This window comes from Psittacula echo, assembly GCF_963264785.1.
Source record: "Psittacula echo genome assembly, chromosome: 2".
In the NCBI taxonomy this organism is placed as follows: domain Eukaryota; kingdom Metazoa; phylum Chordata; class Aves; order Psittaciformes; family Psittacidae; genus Psittacula; species Psittacula echo.
In genome coordinates, this window is record NC_137737.1 from 57933721 (window position 1) to 57956062 (window position 22342).

The 22342-nt window shown below is 48.0% G+C and overlaps 1 protein-coding gene across 3 annotated transcripts; it reads right to left on the minus strand.

Annotated features, from left to right (window-relative positions):
* Positions 1-16338, minus strand: IBA57 (iron-sulfur cluster assembly factor IBA57). 3 transcript variants are annotated; one of them, XM_080611632.1, is made up of 4 exons: positions 15626-16338; positions 13541-13887; positions 11319-11607; positions 1-119 (listed from the first exon to the last, which is right to left on the minus strand). In XM_080611632.1, exons 1-4 carry the CDS (start codon positions 16216-16218, stop codon positions 95-97), a joined length of 1254 nt encoding a protein of 417 aa, XP_080467758.1. In that variant the 5' UTR covers positions 16219-16338; the 3' UTR covers positions 1-94. The 3 variants fall into 3 exon arrangements, with proteins under 3 accessions (XP_080467758.1, XP_080467757.1, XP_080467756.1); XM_080611631.1 differs by lacking the exon at positions 1-119 and adding an exon at positions 9302-9921; XM_080611630.1 differs by lacking the exon at positions 1-119 and having other exon boundaries at positions 9302-11607; positions 15626-16336.
* Between the last annotated feature and the right edge of the window lie 6004 nt (positions 16339-22342).

Below are 22342 nucleotides of genomic sequence, written 5' to 3' on the forward strand. Positions count from 1 at the left end.
TGAGCATGGGTGGCACACTGTTTGTCCATGTCTTTGTTACCAGTACACAAGTTGCCTTCTCTGAAGTATGCAGCATTGCTGTGCAAGCAGAAATTTATATTCTTAAGAGCCGACTTAGCCTAATTAAAAGCAATTAAAAAAAAAAAAAGGCAGTAATTACCAAGCCTGCCGAAGTTGTACTTTTTACACATTAAATTCATTTCTAGCTACCCCTCATTGCTCCTCCTACCATCTCTCCATGTCACAGCACCCATAGTTCCTCCAGAAACACCCACATCTTACATACTAGCAGAACATCAATGTTCCCAGAATCACAGAATGGTTTGGGTTGGAAGAGACCTTAAAGCTCATCCAGTTCCAACCCCCTACGCCACAGGCAGGGACACTTTCCACTAGACCAGGCTGCCCGAAGTTCCGTCCAACCTGGCCTTGAACACCACCAGGGATGGCGCAGCCACAGCTTCTCTGGGCCAGTTGTGCCAGGCCTCACCACCTTCAAAGGGAAGAACTTCTTCCCAATATCTTACCTAAATCTCTCCTCTGTCAGTTTAAAGCCATTCCCCTATGTCCTATCCCTACCTGCCCTTCTCCAGGTTTCCTCTTGGCCCCTTTGGGCACTGGAAGCTAAGCTGTCCCCGGAGCCTTCTCTTCTCCAGGCTGAACAAACCCAGCTCTCTCAGCGTGTCTCCATAGCAGAGGTGCTCCAGCCCTTGGAGCATCTTTGTGGCCTCCTCTGGACTCACTCCAACAGCTCCATGTCCTCCCTATGTCGGGGCCCCAGAGCTGGATGCAAGCCTGCAGGGAGGTCTCAGAAGAGTGGAGCAGAGGGGCAGAATCCCCTCCCTCGACCTGCTGGTCATACTGCTGGAGATGCAGTCCAGGACACAGTTGGTTTCTCAGCCGGAAGCGCACACTGCCAGGTCATGGGGAACTTCTCATCGACCAACCCCCCCAAGTCCTTCTCCTCATGGCTGCTCCATTCCAGTCTCCTGCAGCATTTATCTGTGTGTGGGCCTGCCTCAACCCAGACACAAGACCATGTACCTGGCTTTGTTGAACTTCATATGGTTTGCCTGAATGTCCTGAATTTGTAAATAGCAGTATTTTCTTCTGTCATTGCTCAAAAAGAATTCTAAGCAACAGGACAACCAACCATAGCACAACACTAGAACCTGTTCCATCAACAGAGAAAACCAACTGTTTTCTACAGATCTGTCCCTACCTCAAGCTCATACTCATTTCCCTGCCATACCCTCCTAGTCTCCTCAGGTCTCCCCCATCCTTCCCTACTCCGTGTGCCCTCAGCAAGTTTGCTGATGACACCAAGCTGTGTGGTTTGGTTGACACCCTGGAGGGAACGGATGCCATCCAGAGGGACCCTGACACGCTTGTGAGGTGGGCTGATGCCAACCCTAAGAAGTTTAAACATGACAAGCGCAAGGTCCTACCCCTGGGTCAGAGCAATCCCAGGCACAGCTACAGATTGGGCAGAGAAGAGATTCAGAGCAGCCCTGCAGAGAAGGACTTCGGGGTGTTGGCGGATGAGAAACTTAACATGAGTGGGCTTCAGTGTGCGCTCACAGCCCAGAAAGCCAACCGTATCCTGGGCTGCATCAAGAGGAGCGTGACCAGCAAGTCAAAGGAGGTGGTCCTGCCCCTCTACTCTGCTCTCCTGAGATCTCACTTGGAGTATTGTGTGCAGTTCTGGTGTCCTCAACATAAAAAGGACATGGAACTGTTGGAACAAGTCCAGAGGAGGGCCACGAGGATGATCAGGGGCTGGAGCACCTCCTCCTGTATGAAGACAGGCTGAGAAAGTTGGGGCTGCTCAGTCTGGAGAAGGGAAGGCTGCGTGGAGACCTCATAGAAGCTTTCCAGTATCTGAAGGGCCTATAAGGATCCTGGGGAGGGACTCTTCATTAGGGACTGTAGTGGTAGGGCAAGGGGTAACGGGTTCAAACTTAAACAGAAGTTTAGATTGGATAGAAGGAGGTAGCTCGCTACTGTAAGGGTGGTGAGGCACTGAGATGGGTTGCCCAAGGAAGTTGTGAATGCTCCATCCCTGGGGGTGTTCTAAGGCCAGGTTAGACAGAGCCTTGGGTGACATGGTTTAGTGTGAGGTGTCCCTGCCCACAGCAGGGGGGTTGGAACTAGATGATCTTAAGGTCCTTTCCAACCCTAACTATTCTATGATTCTACTCATCCTGATGGCAACCAGCTAAGAGCCCACTGTCACATGACTAGGTAAGTAAGTCACATCAGATGCTTTACAATCACACATAAGCCTTTCTCCCTGCAAGGACACTGACATGGGTCTCTCCTCTGTGAGGGTGATTATCGCTGAGACACCCACCCACCTCTCCCCTGATTTCACTGAATTTGATGTATGGTTCAAAGCTCACTGGAGGAACAGCAGATTCCTCAACAACAGAACCATTCAATACGCCGAAAAAAAACAATCTCCCTGATTTTTCTCAGGAGTGAAATGTCCACTCATTTTCCCATCAACACTTTTTAAAATTAACACTAGAAACTTTAAATGAACCTTGTAAGTATCAATCCTTCTCAAAACATTTACGGTCACCCTAATTTTGTTGCCCTCTGCCCCCACATACCCTGTTCCTGGGTGAAGACAGGGATAACATTTTCCTCGCACATGTATGTACACATACAGTTTCCACAGTCTTCTTCCACTGACCAAACAGAAACAGAAGCCTGACTCTGAATTACTCCTCTGTGGTTAATGGGAACGTTGCTTATCTGAATGCCTACTTTTCAAAGTAATACAAATAGTAGTAACTTCTGGTGGATTTAGGTTGCAGTTCCAGAGAGACACACCGTGCATGTGTACACATACTGATGCACTGTGAACGAGTACCTAAGTTCCGGGTTTTGCAATTCCCTGTGCTACGGTTCATCTAATCCTCAAAAGGGAAAAAAAACCAACCCAGACGATTTCAAACATTACCTTAATATTGTAGGGCGATCATGAGGAAGGCCTAAAAACATCCACCTGCATTACCTGAGGGTTTGCAGGTTCCACAATCAGGTTAGATGGGAAAACTGCAGTTCAGTCTAAAGACCTGCACTTCTCTTTCACACACCCGTTTTGAACTTCTGTCAGTTTTTTATATTTAGGCCTATATGCTTTACAAAGCTGCATGGCAGTAAGTTTGCTGGGGGAGAGATTCCCAATTGCTCCTCAAATCCACTGTCACAAAGCATTATCAGTACCTTTGTGAGGTACTTCTTGAGACAACAAAAACGCAACCTAAGCACACAGAACATTTCTGCAACATTTATATGAAAACTTAGGATGTCAATGACAAGAAATTAAGCACATTAAGCACTTGGGAAACCACGCGACACAGAATTATCATCTGGGAACTGTGGCAACGTATGTGCAACTACCATACCTTCTGCCTTCCTAAAGTCAGTAATTTCAGAAATTCAGATTTGTAACCTCCCCACTTACTGCGATTCTTACTTTATCAATAAGGAATAACTTGCCAGCAAGTACCTCAGAAACAAAGCTCTGATCTGCAATTCGTACGAACTATTAAAGAAAGGGTACTGACAATGTTTTTAACGTTAATTTTTGTGTATCTACAAGCATCCTTACTGTGGTCCAAGGCCACAAGTACTTCCAACACTGCAGTCCTACTATTCTAAGTTAAAAATGACTGAAGCTGCCTGCTCTCACTCTGGGAGCTTCAGAGGCTGATTTTTGTTTATGAAAGCCTTAAGACCCTAATCCCCAATTCAAACAGTAAACCACTCTTCATGAAATATTGACACGAAGCTTTAAAAACAGCGAACACAGCTCAGCTGCAACATGTCATTATTGTAAAGTTCAAATTTGGGACTGCTAAAGGAAAGCTTTACAAAAGTGGTAAGAGACAGCTACTGTAAGGCACCAATCACTGAACAGACTACAACATTTTAAGTATCTAGTTAGAAAATACATGTTTAAGTATCTGAATAACGGAATTAAAGTGCTTCACAAGCTCCACAGAAATATAAGGAATCTTAATGACAGCAACCTCTATATATTCACCTTCACTTCTGCTTCTTACCACGTCATACCCCATTATCTCCTGGTAGCCTAGGGAAACACAAGGGACTATTAAACAAACAGGTGCAAAGATTTTTAACTGAACTTCTGCTCACTTTAGAGTCAACTTATACAAAGGCAGCTCAAGTGCGTGACCTGTAGATGATGTCCTTTCTAAATGTGTTGCTGTAAAACAAGATTATTGGTATTAACATACTCTCAGCATAAACTTTTTTGTTTAGGAATATAAAATTCCAACTGAAGTTCAAAGAATCATAGAATCACAAAATGGTTTGAATTGGAAGGGTCTTTAAAGCTCATACAGTTCTAACCCCCCTGCCACATGCTAGGCCACCTTCCACTAGACCAGGTTGCTCCAAGCCCCGTCCAACCTGGCCTTGAACACTTCCCAAGTTCCAAAATATTTTTTCCAGATTCATTTTAACAGACAGACTACCTAATACAGTTTAAGCTCCAGTAAATCAAACTGTCTTCTCAAATATATTTTTAAACAAAAATGCTGAAATCAGCCATTACTGAATGTGTAAAAACAAACTCTCTGAAGTTACTAACAGGCATATGTGGCCAAAAAAATAGATTTTGCTTTTTAATCAGCTGCACAAGGATTTTTACTCACTGTATATCGTTATACAGAGATTTGTATCTTAATTTCATGACTACCAAGATTAGATAAAAGGCTACTTTTCCTACTTGACCTGCTCCTCACTTTGTGAAACTCAAGTAGTAAGTAGATAACTTCAAACCAGCAGACTTGAACAAACACAGCACAGTGCCATTCTACAGACCTAACTGTTCCTAAGGAGAAGTGAGAGGGGATCTATTACGTGCCTGAGATGTTATTACATTTCTCAGAGAAAGGATGATGGCAAGTACTCCAAAGTTTCCCATCCACTCTGTAAGTCTCTCCTCACTGTTCCTGTTAGGACTCTGGCAGTCAACATGAGAACCTTATGTTGGGAAAACATGTTTTTGTCAGGCGCTCTTGATATGCAAGCATCGGAAAGGCTGGGCACTATCAAGCAAATAAATCACTACACTTAAACTACAGCACTACAGCAGCCTAAGCAAATATTACACTGCAGAAATCTCGTTGCTGGATTATTTCCCAGCTTTCTAAAACAACAGCAGGACTCCACGCACCTAGCACCCCTCAGGAGGAACAAAGCCCACGTAAACCCCACCCCGTGGCAAGAATCAGCTTCCACCAACACAAACCTGCGCAGATGTTACCGTCGGCTGTTGCCTGCCAGCCTTCCTCCCACCAACGCAGGCCCCTGGGAAGCAGCAGCAGCTCAGGCGCTCCAGCACGACAGTTGTACGCACCAGAGCTCTGCAGCAGCAGCGGTTCCCCCCCACGTAGCCCGCAACGTGCTGAACCAGTGCTGTGGCCGCACCTGGCTTACCTCCCCTAACATCGCTGCCATGGGACACAGGCTACACGCCTCAGTTACTACGTGCACACAGAAACTGTTGCCAAGCTGTGAGTAGCGTCTCTCCTCCACCCCGTGAAGCTGCAGGACAAAAACAGCAGAAAAGCAGCAAGCAGATTTCAGGCTGTGGGCAAGGAAATAGCCCCTCGTGACAAACTAGCAGCACTGGCAATAAGCAGTTCCTAGACAGAGGAGTCTCCAAGCTGCAGCAACACTATGAGAAACAGTACAAATTGCTTGCCCTTACAAGTCACTTCATGTTTTCTTCAGATACACACCCTTTCAAACACCTCTGCAGCAACTGAAATCCCCTCCTAGCAAGCAAAGATTACACTGCCAAAGGCCCTGCCACAGAAGTGAACGAAACCAAGCTTACATTTTGGGTCGTCTTGCCTTACAACCAGTCTCAGCCATGTAACGTCTGATGTCACTGGAGTACCAGTATGTGGAAGTACTATGGGAATTGTAGTTTTTCCTCTGCAGGAGCAGCAAAACAGGGGATCCAGGACTGCACTATGAGCTTTGGGAACTCTCTGCTTCATGCAGAGGCTGGCAAGTACAGACCTACTGCTTTATTTAGCCAGGAAACTCTTCTCAGATGGGAAATCTCTCTGGTTCTATTCCAGGAAAGAAGAAAAGCCTGTGGGAGGTTTTGAAATGCACCTTCACCTCCTTCCCACACAAGAAGTCATTTCTAAGCAATTACTGTGAGGTGGTAACAGGCTTCCAAAACCATTTAAGTATCAACTTCCTGATAACCCAGTGAGGAAATGTTAATGGTTCTAAATATACATACAATATACGCATAATGACGTCATACTTAACAGTACAAAAGCTCTTATTACAAGTTTGACATCTCTTGTGATTTTGGTATCTCCACATAAAAATGTTTCTTGTCACTGGTAATGCTGCATCCACCACTTTTGCTCCTGTCTCCCCATCAAAAAACCCTCAAGCTGCCCTTCAACATACACTTAAGTCATTTGAGTTAAACCTAAAAAGACATTGTTCATTCTGAACAATAAAATTGCCCCTAAATCCATCTCATGGAATACGAGAAAGCTCCTACAAAAGCTACAAGCACTACAGTGGAAATGAGAAAACCTCTTGGTCTTAAGTTCTTCAATGACTTAACACAGGCAGACCACGGGCAAAAGATCCTAAAAGGGAGGGGAAGAAAAAATAAATTACAACTTTCTGCAAAGCTTTACTGCATTCCCAACGCATTTTCACTAAGTCACAACAGCATCACCTTGTTCCACAAAGCCCCTTCCCTCCCCCCAGTATAAAGTCTGACAGCGAACTGCACACTCCTTCAGCCTGGGCAAGACAGAGGGAATGGGAGGAAACCGAGACACCACTCCACAAAACCAGTTTAGGCATAAATCATTTGCGCTAGCCAGGGAACAGCATGTAACAGAAAGAACAAGACGACCTTTTCCAAAGGGCTCACCATCTACGTGAAAGCAAAATACTGTACCGGGATACTTTTGAGAGGATAGTTTGAAGTCAAAATGCAGCGTATCTCTTCGCTACCATCCAGCAGAAACTGTGTTCACAACTCTACTCCTATAAACTAGCTGGAAGTAGTAGTTAGCTGCACCATTGGACACCCCCTGAAGATTTCAAGGGCTTCAGCAACACCTATATTGAGAACATTAATAGCAACCTACAAATATTTATAAGGGCATTTTAGACTTGATAACTTCAAGTAATTCAGCGTGAAGATGATGCTTGCACACAAGCTCCCAGCAGCAACCCGGCCACAGGAATGTGAATTCATGCAAGTAATAATACACTTAAACCAGCAGATTGCAACGATAATAACGCAGCTGAACATCTGCTTATACACTAAACTTAAGCATTAGCAGTCATTCTTCCAGACCCTTCCCCACACCAAGGCAGCTTTTGGGAGGCTTTTTACTATGACAGGAAATGTAGAAACTGTAACAATTAAATCAGCAACTGCTGAAAGGGGGGAAAAAAATATCGGGGAAGAGAGAAAGCTGGAAAAAAAATCTGGAGAAAAAAAGGCAGCAAAAATTAACCTTTTTCCTGAAGCCGAACATTTCAATGTACTCCCCTTCACAGCCTCTGAAAAGGGCTCCTGCCTCACCCTACTGGGATTCCAGGCTGTATACTACTTGCTTACTCCACAGTTCTGCTCTCTCCCCGTGCACAAACCTCGGTTTAGTGTGTCAGCCCCGCTCACGGCTCTTTTAACTCCCCAGCGCCCACAGAAATTACAGCGTACGACAGGAAAGTGTAACACAGCCTTCTCCTTTCGCAGACATGACCTTTATTTCACGGTCCTGCCCTAAGAGCAGCCACGGGGGTTCACCCCCACCAGACCCGCAGCACCTCCGCCGCCCGGCTCCTTCCCTCACAACGTCCCGCCACCGCTCACCCCTCAGCTCCAAAGCCCGGACTCCGACCCCAGCCCCAGCCCCGTCCGGGCGGCGAGGCGGCAGAGCTGACGCCTCACCTCCGTTCAGGAAACCCCGTGAGGCCGAACGGCCAGAGGCAGGGCATGACTCGCCACCATCTTATTTTCCCCCTCCCGCCGTGAGGGGCCAGCACCGTGAGGGGCCATTGCAGCCGCCCCAAAGGCCGCCGGCGCGAGCGAGGGCGGGAACGGCGAGAGCTCCCCCTCTGCTTCCCGCGTGTCTGCCCGGGCGGGCGCGGAGAGGAGTTGAGGGCGCACTCGGTCAACGGCCATCGGTGGGAGAAACCACTGCGCGAGGGAAAAGAAGGGAGGCTGGAAAGGGGAGGGGTGAACCATTGTGGAGCGGGACGGGGGAGCCAGCATGGAGGGGAGAGTGAGGGGGAGCTGAGGCAGCGCAGGGAAGAGCCAAAAACAGGATCAGGAAGGGATTAGCCTCTCGAAGTGCAGAGCTTCTGTTTTCCAGCTGTATTAAGTATTAGACGGGCAGCTGAGCAGGTTACCTGACAGCCCCCCTTAGCCGCCATATGCGTCCCGTGCTGAGGAAAGCACGAAAAGCTGACAGAATTGCACCACAAAAGGGTCTTAATTTCCCTCCCGGGGTGGCGGAGAGCCTGTGTGGTGTTTTATCATACAATCACAGACTGGTTTGGGTTGGAAGGGACCTTAAAGCTCAGTTCCAACCCCCTGCCACGGGCAGGGACACCTTCCACTAGACCAGGTTGCACCAAGTCCCGTCCAACCTGGCCTTTTATTTCTCAATGTTTCCTCCTTCCTACAGCAGAAGGTGTGAAATGTGCTGCTGAGGACATTGCAGCCCTTTAGCTAACGTGGTGAGCAGGTGGGTGGTTATCCATCCCTTGTTGGCTGTGCAGCAGCGAGATCCTCACTGTGCTTCACTCAGTTCCACCTTTGCTGAAGGAGGTTTGCTCTGTTGGGGATCAGGAGCAAGGCAGACAGCCCTGCAAAATCCACCTTGCACCTACGCAGCTGTACCCTGGCCTTCCAGCCCAAGCTCACCACAGAAAGCCATTGATGATGGCTGGTGGTGAGGAGCTGGCAGTGAGGGAGACTGAAGAATGAAAGGATAATGCAGTCTGGGGCTGCCCTCTCTGACTTCTGCCGCATCTTTTCTCTAAAGTGATCTACTGCACATCTGTAACCTGCAGCTGTTAGCAACAGAAAAACCTTTTAAATATGCTAAGAAGGCAAACATGTTTTTAAAAATTTGTTAAGAAGGCACCAGAAGAGATTCAGGGCTTCCACAAACAGAATAAACATTGTGTTTATTCAGGCTGCACGCATACCAGTACAATACAACTGTTCTGAGGAGACTGCACAATGGGAGACAGAGGAAAAGCTGCTCCTGGCAAAGCAGCATCAGTGCAAGCAGCACAGTCTTGCCTTTGTCACAGTTTGAGGATCCAGAAAGCACAAAGCACTGCCATTTATTTTTCCAGCAGAAAGACTTTGTTAACAGTCTCCAACCTGACAAAGGGGTGATAAACAGTGTGAGACCTGTTTCCTGTCAGCAAGCTACCTCAAAAAGTGTTGTGTGGTGTGTCTTCACACAAGGCAAATAAAAGGTAGAGTCTCTTTCAGGTGAGTCACGCTTAAATTACTGATACAATAAACTTTTAATGCAGTATTTCACAGATTCATTTTACAGCAAGCATGTTTTTAATCAATATAAGCATTTTTCAGAGACAAGTTCTCTTTACAGTGACACTGGAACAGTGGCAGAATGTGCTTCAGAGGGTTTTTGTTACAAAGGCACATGCAAGAGGGGCTTTTATTTGTCAGAACGGGATCTTACCTGCTAAGCTGTCATCATGCCCTTCCACACACTCACCATCTGTAACAGGTTTGTTGTAATACAAAAATACATACGGCTCCTATAAATTGCTGCAGCTTGACAGGGTTAGGAGATACCGAGCTGGTTGGCTGTGAGGAAGCAGAGAGGAACACACGGACTGCAGAAACAAGGAAAAGCGTGAAGATGAACAAGTGGGAGCCAGAAAAATGCAGCACAGAAATCCTGAGGTACTGGGCTGCTCTGAAAACCCACAGGGGATGGTAGATGGAGAAGAGCTCAGCTGGAGACAGCAGCAGGGTACAAGGGAAGTGGTGAAGCAGCCAGAGAAGTGAATGGGGTGCATATCCTCCCTCAGGAACCCCAGGCTGAGCTGAGAGAAGGTCTGGCATTAACTCTTTCTCCAGAGACCTCATCTTAATGCCGAAGGAAGGAGCAAAGGTCTGAGATGGGGACAGGCTACCCCTTCCCCCGCTGTGGAGGGAGCAAGAAAACCCCTGCCAAAGGCTGCAAGAAAGTTTGGAGGATTTTTCTACAACATGACAGAGCAAAGATGGAGATGCCAAAAAACCCAACCCCTCAATTGTTGCTGGCAACTGGCGGGCACATGCTTCTGATAAGAGGTTATTCTGCTACGCACCAGTACACCAATATAATAGTCACCCCAGGGCACGCACCAGTGCACTGTATTTCTGTGAAATATCCCTTTCCTCTCCCAAACAGTTGCTTAGGTGAAGGAAGTCTGGCTGACCGAGGTCAGGGGCAGCAGAGGAGCTAGCTGGGGTTGCCTGTGCTCCCTCTGCCGGCGTTGAAGCAGGGCATGGATGGGATCAAGAAGTTGGAGAGCTTTCCTACCAGGGAAGACTTAAAACCAAGTTCCCAAACGTGAAGGAGAAGGTATTCCTCTTCCTGAATGCAATTAGTGCACCCTATCAGCAAGTTTAGGAAGAAGCTCAATTTGCAGTGAACACTTTAGCCTGAGTATGTAACTTACATGAGGTATGAGCAGAATGCTCTTCATTTAAAAAAAAAAAATAGTATCACAGAATGATTATTTCTAACAGGAAAATTCAGTGCAATGGGAAACTCCTGCTCCCATCGTTCACTTCAGTCTGAATGCAGACTGCACCCTACACAGGGCAGAGTCTGACTGAGTGACCAGTGGCCTGAAAATTCAGCTGGCGTCCAACCCAACGACACAGCACTCCCTAAATAAATACAGGGTACTCACAGGAAACAGTGTGCTTCCCTGCATGTGCTCTGTGGGTCTCTCCACATTGCTTAAATTATCCTCCCATCCTCACGTTTGGGTTCCTGCTGTTTAGTCCCAATTTCAAGAATCCTGTCACACACTCCCCATGTCAAACACCACAAACAACAGCTGAAGGCACAGCCACCTTCCCAAACATATCACACAAAATACATTCTCACTAAGGCAAATGCTGGTTCCTCATTTATTTGCTAGCAGTTTTTGGCCACCACTCGGGTATACTTGCAGTGAGCTTTACTTTATCACCTCCTCTATTTAGGTAGAGAGCTTCATTTACATTAGCTAACCTCAGAAGAGCTATACCGAGTTCACCTCCTCCAAACCGGAACTTGCCGGCTGACTTTCCTGATTCAGTTACAATATCAGCACCCTCGGGAATGCTGTCTGTGGGAAGAGGAGCTGGAAACTGGACTGGCAGCAGCCGCTTGCGAATGACACCCACATGGTGGGTCCTGGCTGTCAACTCCTGTCCAACGTAGCAGCCTTTGGTGAAGCTGATGCCGTTCATGTAGGCCAGGTTTGATTCCAGTGGAAGGGCAATGCCAGGAGGTAGATCTTTCACACCTTCAGGAATTCCTAGGAAAAGAGTAAAACCAACAGGTAAATGTGGAAAATTCTTCAATATTTAAGACTCCTGCAGCATGCTTCCTCCATAAGTTATAAAAGCAAGGGGCCCCATAGAAACAATGGATAAATAACAAACTTCCAAACACTTTGGTGTGGACCTGAGCAAAATCATTAGCCATAAACAGTTAGCAAAGATTTCTCTTGAAACACAAACAGAACTGCACTGGAATCTGGTTTTATGAAGCTTACAGCAACTCAGAAGCATACCAGTGAAAACTCAGAACACTCAGAACAATGTAGAATCCATCCAAAGGCATTAATGCTAAATCCTGCTCACTCGCACCCCGCAAGCAGATTTTAATCATACAATCCTAGAATGGTTTGGGTTGGAAGGGACCTTAACAAGCATCTAGTTCCAACCCCACTGCCTTGGGCAGGGACACCTTCCACTAGACCAGGTTGCTCCAAGCCCTGTCTAAACTGTCCTTGAACACTGCCAGGGATGGGGCAGCCACAGCTTCTCTAGGCAACCTGTGCAGGGCCTAACCACCCTCTCTCAGTTTAAAGCTGTGGTTTAGGCCCAGCCGGCAGCTGAACCCAGGACAAAAGCCATTCCCCCTTGTCCGATTCCTACCTGTCCTTGTAAAAAGCCCCTCTTTCTTGTTGGCCCCTTTAGGCACTGGAAGCTGCTCTAAGGTCTCCTTGGAGCCTTCTCTTCTCCAGGCTGAACAAGCCCAGCTCTCTCAGCCTGTCTCCATAGCAGAGGTGCTCCAGCCCTCAGAGCACCTCCATGACCTCCTTGGGACCTGCTCCAACAGCTCCCACTGCTGCAGCACACACTGCCGGGTCATGGTGACCTTCTTGTCACCCAGCACCCCCCCAGGTCCTTCTCCTCAGGGCTGCTCTCAATCCAGTCTCCCCCAGCCTTTATTTGTGCTTGGGATTGCCCTGACCCATGTGCAGAACCTTGCATTTGGGCTGGTTGAATTTCATGAGATTCGCACAGGCCCACCTCTGAAGCCTGCCAAGATCACTCTTTCAATGTCAATTAAATGTCAGTCCCTCTATTAATATCAGTAAGAGTTCTTTTCTTCAGAAGAACGTAAATTAGCCAGCTGTTTTTCTTCAAGCTCAAATGCCAAATGTCTGTATAACTAACCTGTCTTTTTTGACCAATGACACAAAAAAATTTTATTTTTTTTTAAGCAGTGCTGGACCCAGCCTTTTGCAGCAGTGCAGCAAGACGAGCGCTGTTGTTTCAGGGAGGCAATCAGAGGGTCTAGCCCAGTTTGATCCATTAACAGCTTGCTTTTCCCAACCAGATGGATTCAGGTTTAGCAGAGGATCATCATCTTTCAGTCTGCCAATTGACTTATTATCCAATTGATTTATTATCTTATTTGCCACTATCTGCATGTACAGAGTAAAATCAACAGGAGCACTGCGCAGGCACAGGGGCTTCCAAGAACTGAGCTCCCTCTCAAATCAAGCGCACATCCCTCCACCTCTGTGCTAATTCTGTGCATCCATTCATACATTTTTAAGAAAATAAGTTAGTGTTTTCTTCTTCTTCCTTAGCAACAAGGAAAACATAGAGACTGTCCCAAAATAATCAAAATTACTCAAGCCACACAAGTTTTCCTCTAAGAAAATGAATGATCCTGGTTTTTTTTTGCTGTTAGCATTCCTGACCTGCCACCCTAGGAAATTGTACCCAAATTCTGCTACCAGACAGAATTATAACTACCAAATCACTTTTTTTCCCTCAAAGTAGCAAATAATACCTGTAGTTACTAACAAGTTAAAACACATCGGCCAATGCAGCTTTTATAATTTATTCCTCTGTCTTAGATCAGCATCTGGACTCTGATAATATGAAACTGTGATAATACATGAAAAAAAAAAATCCCCAAATCCAGTGCGAAATAGATCTTGGCTTTACCTTGTTTATACCTGTGCCTGTGGTAATCCTGAATGTTTCCAACATGACTCCCAGGGATAATCTCTGACAGATTCACTCCTTTCTTTGTGATAACTCTCCAGCCCATGACTTCTGTTCTGGGGTCAGGACTTAAAATTGGAGCCTGGTCTGCACATTTTGCAAGGGAACTGGCAATGTCTCCAGCCTGCTCCCCAGGGATGACGGCCCACAAAGAGAGGTCAAGGCAAGGGGCGATGTTTACTTTCCTCCGGATCTTGTACAGTTTCAGATGTTTTTGTATGGCATCCAGCACGCCACCGTCACACTCCAGCAGGATGTGCGGCTCTTCTTCTGGACTCTCATGAAGCCTAAAAAAAGTAACACCAACAAGGTTAGAAAAACAAACCGTCACAGCAGTGGAAGCCAACACGTTTATCTCAATCCTGGTGCACATCCAGAGATCTGCGGAGTTTCACCAAAGGCTGCCAGCACACTCGACTCCCTGTACTAAAATACCTGAACTTTTTCAGCCATCCATTCTTCTTTTACCTAGCAAATACTGCCCTCACTTCTCCTGGGGACAGAAATAGGCCTGACCACGCAGTCTTTTCAAACACTCATGCCTATCTGTGGTGTTCCTCAGGGTGTTCAATATCTTTGTCAGGGGCATGGACAGTGGGATCAAGCACACTCAGCAAGTTTCCACAGACACTGAGCTGTGTGGTGCGGACAACACGCTGGAGAGAAGAGATGTCATCCAGAGGGCCCTGGACAGGCTGGAGGGGTGGGGCAGTATGAACCTCATGAAGTTCAAGCAGGCCAAGTGCAAGATCCTGCACCTGGGACAGGGCAATCCCACGCACAGATAAAGGCTGCAGGAGACTGGACTGAGAGCAGCTCTGAGAAGGACTTGGGGGGTTGGTTGATGAGAAGGTCATCATGACCCGGCAGTGTGCACGTGCAGACCGGAAACCAACCATGTCCTGGGCTGCATCCCCAGAGCGTGACCAGGTCATCAAGGGAGGGGATCCTCCCCCTCTACTGCACTCTGGTGAGAATCCCCCTCACACTCCTGTGTCCAGTTCTGGGGCCCCAACATAAGAAGGGCGTGGAGCTGTGGGAGTGAGTCCAGAGGAGGCCACAAAGATGCTCCAAGGGCTGGAGCACCTCTGCTACGGAGACAGGGTGAGAGAGCTGGGTTTGTTCAGCCTGGAGAAGAGAAGGCTCCGGGGACACCTTAGAGAAGCTCCCAGCGCCTAAAGGGGTTGACAAGAAAGCTGAAGAGGGGCTTTTGACAAGGGCAGGTAGGGACAGGACAATGGGGAATGGCTTTAAACTGACAGAGAGGAGATCTTAGGAAGGTCTGAGCAAGAAGCTCTTCCCTGTGAGGGTGATTAGGCCCTGGCACAGGTTGCCCAGAGAAGCTGTGGCTGCCCCATCCCTGGCAGTGTTCAAGGCCAGGTTAGACAGGGCTTGAGGCAACCTGGTCTAGTGGAAGGTGTCCCTGCCCATGGCAGGCAGGTTGAAACTGGATGAGCTTTAAAGGATTCTTCCAATCCAAACCAGTCTGTGATTCTAAGATCTAAAGCAAGGCAAGTTTCAGCAGGAGAAGCTTTGCTCAGCTGTGCTTCCCCTTAGCTATGCCTTTAACCTGACCCAACAGTTTGCGTGAGCCCAGTTTCCCACTTAGCAACACCACACCTACAGCAGGTAGCTATATGGTGTAATTACTATATGGCATGTCATGTTGCCTTGTCAGTGACTATGGCACCTGTGAGACAGCACAAACTACCCAAATATACCCTCAGATGCTATGCCTAGGGCCTGCCCTGAGGGCTGCCTTAACAATATTGAGATCATGGTACTTTTCTGCGCAGGTAACTCACCGAGCCCGCTGCTAGTGATGAAAAATACAAGGAACAAAGGCTTTTTTTGGCGCACTAAAGGTATGCGAGATACTCCTTAGAGACCGCTGTGTCCCTGTGAGCACGGAGAAGCGCACCCGCGCGGCGCGGCCGGTTTCCATATCAACAGTACGCACCGGCCCCCGACCCCGCCCCGCAGTGGTGTCGCCTCGCTCCTTCCCGCCCCTCCGCTTGGTCTCACCTGTAGAGGATGAGGTCATACAGGCAGCGGCCCTGGACATTCAGCGCATGCGCGTAGAGCGCGCGCGGCAGGGCTGGCGCGGCAGGGGGGCCGTCCCCCGCGACCAACTGCGTGACGTCGTTGGTGAGGAGCCCCTGCAGGAAAACGGCCGTCTCGGCGCCCCGCACGTCCAGCAGCGCCCGGCCCAGCGGGAAGCAGGCGGCGGCGGCGCCGCTCTCCCCGCCCCTCCACAAGCAGCGCATACCGGGCAGGGTCGTTGTTACCACCGCCGCCGCTCGCGCCCTCACCAACATGGCGGTGGTCAGGCCGAACGCTGTCAGAGGCGCGCGCCGCCGCTTGCTGCCGCAGCCGCCATGTTTTGTGTGTCCGAAGGTAGGGCGCCGCCTGCTGGCGGGCTCCACCTCCCCACCCGCCGCCACCGGCTCCGCCCTCTCCCGGTGGAGCGAGCGGGACCGGGCTTTTGGGACGCTGGTATTGTGCACCCCCAGCTGTGGGTGCCCTCCCGCTGCACAAGGCGACCGCAGCACATTCGGGTGCCCCTTCAGGCAGGGGAACGGTGCCCCCAGCCATGGAGCTGGCGAAACAAGCGACATAAAACGTGCCCAAGTCCCGCGGTTCGTTATGCGAGCACTCAGGGTCTGCACAGGCCGCCTCTACCCAGCTCTGCGAATTCCTGCCTACTTAGACCTTCCCCGCTGAGCCCTTAATACCCTGGAAACCGAAAGCAGGTAGGGTAGTACCCGTGCTCCCCCAGTGAAGTTTTGGCTAACAGGCTGGAAAACGCTCCAAAGGTTTCTGGTTTCCACTCTAATGCTCCATTGTTTCTGCTCCTGTAAGATCCATTAGCTGCCCCATCCTTCTTACAAGGGCACGTAGCAATAGGACAAGGGGAATGGCTTTAAACTGAAAGAGGGGAGATTTAGATTGGATATTAGGAAGAAGTTCTTCCCTCTGAGAGTGGTGAGGCCTTGGCAAAGGTTGCCCGGAGGAGCTGTGGCTGCCCCATCCCTGGCAGTGTTCAAGGCCAGGTTGGACGGGGCTTGGAGCAACCTGGTCTAATGGAAGGTGTCCTTGCCTGTGGTAGAGGGGTTGAAACTAGATGAGTTTTAAGGTTCCTTGGAGCACAAACCATTCTATGATTCTGTTATCCTCTTTTAACACTCTTAGGAAAACTGTCAGTAGCTCTGTTTTACAATAGACAATAAGTGTTTGGCAGTGGGAATATCTACTAAGCAGCACTGCACACAAATAAAATCCCATGTTATTAGCGTGGGGCTGAAGATGCTGTTTGCTTGCCCCTTGAACATTTGTTAGCCCTATGAGAAGTGGGCTCTGAAGGGCCCTGGTAGCCCCGGGTTTGGCTGCAGCTCCTTATGCTGGAATTCAGCCCACAATTGAAGAAATGGCCATGAGTCATGCCTGTCATTTGTAATTGCTTTTCTCCAGTTGCCACAATTTGCTTTAAGGCCATTCTGCTCCTTGCTGCTGCCAACACCAGCACGTGTGCAGTTCTGCAAGGAGGGGGCTCAGCTGACCCAATATGAACCTTGTGAAAGGAGCCATCAGTGTTCACTGGGACAGGCAGCAGTGGTGCCAACCCCTGGTGGAAACCCACGGAACCTAAACCCCTTGGTGAAGCTGCTTGGTTTTTTGGGAGCTGCAGATGTGACAGCAGCAGAGAGCGTGATCAGCCAGCTCACCCTTGGGCAGGACTAGGCTTTCCCTGTGTGCCCCAGCAGCGATAACCTTATCACATATCCCTACGCGTGCAGGGACAGATCTGCTCCCAGCGGTGACAGGCGATGCGGCCCCGAGTTCAGCGCTGGCCCTGCTCTAAGGCAACACTTGTCAGGCAGCTGCACAGGCAAAGCAGGTGGAGAAATAAAGACAGGCAGCGGATGCAATTCGAGGTGACCTTAGCATGTGAACATGCTCTGCCCAGCTGCTAGCAAATGCTGTGAGTTAAAAACAGGGCTGAAGAAACCTGCCTGCCTTTAAACCAGGGCTGAAGATGCAGAGAGCTGATGCCCATTGTGGTGTTTTTCACTCCCTGGATGTGGGAATGTGCCAAGAGCAGGAGCTGCGTGTGTTTTGCTTTTCAGAATTCCAGGAAAAGGAGGAAAGTCAGGACTTTGGAAGCACAGCTGGGCTGAGGCACGATGGTCCCCCAGCTGGATCCAGCTTTGGCTCTTCCTTACTTGGTGCCACATCCCACCAAGAGATGAGGACAGGCAGTGGCCATCCCACAAGCAGCCCTTTGTCATCTCAATGCATGCCCATGCTGACTTCTAACCATCATACATGTTGTATCAGACCCCACACAGCATATTTTGAGAGAATGACAATGGAAAGTAAAGTGCAAATGGGAAAGAAACAGGAAGCTTGTCTGAGCCTTTAAATGGTTTTCTACTTCCTACAGCTTTTACACACTTATCTCTGGGTTTCTTTTAGGACAGAGTTACAGTGCCAGTAAAGTAGTGTTTAAATGCTTCACTGGTCAGAAACTGCAACCCCACCAGTTTAGTGTATTGAATTGGTTCAGGCATTGTCAAAACCTGCAACGCTGAAAGTCTAGGGGGCGTTGTGCCAACCCTCACTCTGTGTGTGTCTGTCATAACTAAAAGCAGAGAACCTGAAACCTGGTCAAAGGGGCAACATGATTCGTAGAGCTTTCCATCAGATTAATTTGGCAGACGCTGAGTGATTCTTCCCTGTCTTCCACATCCATGGCTCAACGCTCTTTGGATGCAGTTACAGGGACTTTAAACCCCACTAGCACAGTAGGACGCATCTCCGGTGGGATCAAATCGTTCTGCCTTTGCTCATGAGAACAATACTGCCCTTGAGTGATACTCTTCCACTGGAGTAATACTGTGGGAATGAGTAACGTCATATCTCTTGCTGCTATCCATGTTTGGAGCAGAGATTGCATCTGACCTGCTGTGCTTTAAACAGCAAGCATGGTGTTACACGGAGTTGTCTGTTGTGTTTAATGCTCCCAGACATGGTCACGGATCCTCTTCTTCCAGCCCTCTGAAATCACAGTCTCAGCTTAGCAACTGATCAAAAGGAAAGCCTAATAAAACGAGTCTGTCCTCTCAGTTCTTTTCGCCACATCTTATGCTTTGAAGGCAGTTGAGGAGCATCAAATGTCCTAGATGCTGAGCTGGATTGACTGGGGCAGGCAGAATTTTGTAAAGCAAATTCTCTGTGATACTCAGTTTAATACTGCCAGAGTCTTTGGTATAAAATATCTGATTTTATACCAGGAAAAATGCCTCCTATATAGGATTCATCTATTCAGATGTGGACATCCACACCCGAGTGGGCTGGTCTCCTTTGTAGGTGATGGAGATAAACAGACACTTTCAGGAGTCTTTGTTTCACCCCAGAGCCTCTGTGTAAGCTGAATCTCATCAGCTACATGGAGGAAGTGCCCATTCTTGCCATGGACTCTAAGTGGTTGTGGGGGGACCAGCTCCTGGAGGCACCTAACGGCAGTGGAGATCAGTCTCTCCTCCATACCTAAGGCTCTCCATATCATGGTGAGACCATGAAGTGTACAGCTCTCCCTTATTCAATAGCCTGATGAATCATCCCCACCAGCTTTCTCATTTCTAGTGGAGTTTGTCGGAGAGCTGATGGCACAGGGTGGCAGTGTGACAAGATGCAACATCCCTGGCTAAGCCCTATCCCAGAGGGAACCTCCTCCAAAATCCCCCCTTGGTGGAGCATCTCTCATCCAGGCAGGTGTTTCAGGTCAACTCAGAAACCCTTCTCACAGCTAAAAAATGGTGAAAAAGACAGAGATTCTCTCCCTGTTCCTCACCGGTCACCTGGAAGTTGCACAAGCTGCCATCAGCCTCTTGCTCCATCAGCTTTCCACTCTGCTCCCCCACCACCTGAAACCCTGCTGTGTCTGGGGGTTGCTGGCGATTGTGTCAGCAGGACACCCCAAAACTCCCACCTGCAAGGGCTCATCCTTGGCATTTGTTCGTCCAAAACTCATCTGCACTAGCATAAAGCGGGGATAACTGCTGTCTCTCTGCAGCCAGCCCTGAGGGTTAGTGCTGTTAGAATTTGCTCCAGCTTTTTCACGGGGTGCTAAGCACAAACTCGCATCCACAAACCCACATAAGCAGCAGTTATTCAACCCTAACCCTGTGCATTAAGTACTCCCAAAGCTACACTTTGGGAGGTCAGTTGCAGGCAGCCAGCAGCCAGGATGTGGGACTGTGGTAAGCCATAGCAGCACTTCTGGCATGGGGACAATATCCCACCATCTTAGAGAGGAAAACATGGATTGTGGCTGGCCTGGGCATGCAAAGACCAGTGAAGATAGGGGGGCAATTGCAAGGACAATGGGCTGCACACAGAAGTCAAGCAAAGTGGCAGCTGAGTTTGCAAGGAGTGAGTCTGTACACCAAGGAGGCTGTTCTGTGCTATTGGGGCTGAAAATGAAGGTAAAGCTGTCACTAGCATTTCCCTAGGGGGAGTTATTAGCGGCTAGTGAGATGCTGTTGACAGGAATACTGCCTGCAGCATGGAGCAGCTAATGAAATAGATGAATCTTGAAGTTCCAGAGAGAATGGGACGCTGGAAAGTCAGTGGTATTTTTAGCCTGGCTGTCTAAAGAAATGAGAGGTTTTGCAACTGCTCTGTTCCCAAAATACAGGCTGCTTTTGCCATTCCTCCTTCCTACTGAGCATTAGGCTCAAGGGGCCCCATCACCCTGTTCTCCCTCTGTGGACACTGTCCTCACCACACTCTCCATCAGCAACAATTTGGAGGTGACCTGGGGACAAGAGATTAGTCTGCTACTCACTCACTCACTTTCTCACTCACTCTCACTCACTCACTCACTCTCTCATTTCCCACCAATACTAGTCACCTAAGCCATCAGGGCAGGATGGGAATGCCCATGGGGTGGGGCTCAGAGACCTGGAGTGAGCTTGGCTTCAAGGAATGAAGGCTGCTAGTGAGGAAGACTTGCTACAGGGTTTTTTTCCTGCATGACTGTGGCTAGCACCCACATCAAGCTAAGGTTAGCCACACAAGGGTGTTTCTATGTCCGAGTAAGTCTGGTACCAACCCAGCAGCCAACAGCAAGGATAAGTTCATGTTATTGCTCAGACTTTGCTGGTTTGAAGGACATCTTGTTTTTTGGCAGTGTTTTCCCTTCTTTTGCATGTTTCATGTAGCACTGCCAAGGATGTGACTTATGAGGCTGAAGTGCTTCTGACTATTGACCTTTCTTGTGGACATGTTAGAGGATCCTATTATCTGTCTCTTGGTGGGAGCTAGTCCTGCTCATGCCAAAGAAGTTGCAAAGATAGAACTTTATCTTTACTATGAGAGTGGTGAGGCTGTGGCACAGGTTGCCCTGAGAAGTTGTGGCCATCCCATCCTTGCAGTGTTCAAGGCCAGGTTGGACAGGGCTTAGAGCAACTTGGTCTAGTGGAAAGTGGCCCTGTCTGTGACAGGGGGTTGGAACCAGATGAGCTTTAAGGTCTCCTTCATCCCATACCATTCTAGGATTCTGTAAGTCTATGATACTATGAACTGCCAGAGAAACAGAAAAAACCTGCATGTTTCTGTCCATAATTTGTTTTCTGAAGACTGTTTGGTTAGGGTTGTGGGTGAACGTGCCTGTGATTTAATGGGAAGAGCGAAGACTGAGGTTGTTCAGAACTGCATGCTTTCTCACCAGTGCTTTCCCATTGTTTGCTCAGCTCAAATCAGTTTCTCCCAGGTTCTGCAAAGTTTTCTTGCTTTTGAATGTACAGGCTTTCCTAAGGAGTTTCAGCTCCATGCCTGAAGGAATTGTAGGCAGTGATTCATCAGAGAGACAACACATCCCAAACAACTACAAGGTCAACTATTCCTTAAGGCAAAAATATTTTGCAGTGATTTATAGCCATATCTGGGAAAATAAAGCTCCTACATGGTGAAAACAGGCAAATAATAGATTGAGAAGAATTTCTTGTCATCAACTCAGTGCTCTTCTCACAAAAACATCACACTCTTTACATACTGTAACAAAATGTAAGTTTTATTCTGTTTTATTAGTAATGGATGTGGAATAGCCAGTTAAAGAGTTGGACTGATGTATCTTTCTCTTTTGAGCACTGTTTAATATTCTAATTACAGTCCAGATGCAACATTTACACTGAAAAATACTTACAGATTCAACCTCATACTCAAAAAATTCCTACTACAAATACAGTTAGTACATTAAAAAATGAACAACAAAAACAATCCCAGAAACTTTGTAACAGCACAGACTGGTTATGGCCTTGAGTTAAGTTCAAGTATTTCCCAGTGGAATGCAATGCAAGCATCAAGGTAATCTGGCTTTTACATGGGACATTCCTGGCCCTCAATGGTAAGAATAGAAATATAAGCGTGGGCACTTAATCTGACCAAGTTTAACAAGAGAGTCAACATTTATGATTAGTTCAGCTACAAAGCTAAACCCCTCTTGTATGTGAACAAAACTACTATCCTGTGAAGAAAAAAAAGCAAAGCATTAATTATACTACTGGCGTTTCTTCTGCCTCCTGTCATCTGATTGAAATTCCTAGAGCTGCCAGTTTAGTTTGTAACGGTTGTGATGGGAATCTTGCTTGTGGTTATGCATATTTTGCTTATCTTTTTCCTTCCCAAACTGACACAATAAAATAAGGGGTCTTTGCTCTTTCCTTGAAAGTAGTCACT

Excerpts from the sequence above, each read along its gene's own strand:
- IBA57 (XM_080611630.1), bottom strand. The coding sequence starts at position 16,218 with ATGTCGCTTGTTTCGCCAGCTCCATGGCTGGGGGCACCGTTCCCCTGC. Across the intron at positions 13,888-15,625 it reads TATGACCTCATCCTCTACAG|GCTTCATGAGAGTCCAGAAG; the intron begins GTGAGACCAAGC and ends TACTTTTTTTAG. Across the intron at positions 11,608-13,540 it reads CAGGCACAGGTATAAACAAG|GAATTCCTGAAGGTGTGAAA; the intron begins GTAAAGCCAAGA and ends CTCTTTTCCTAG.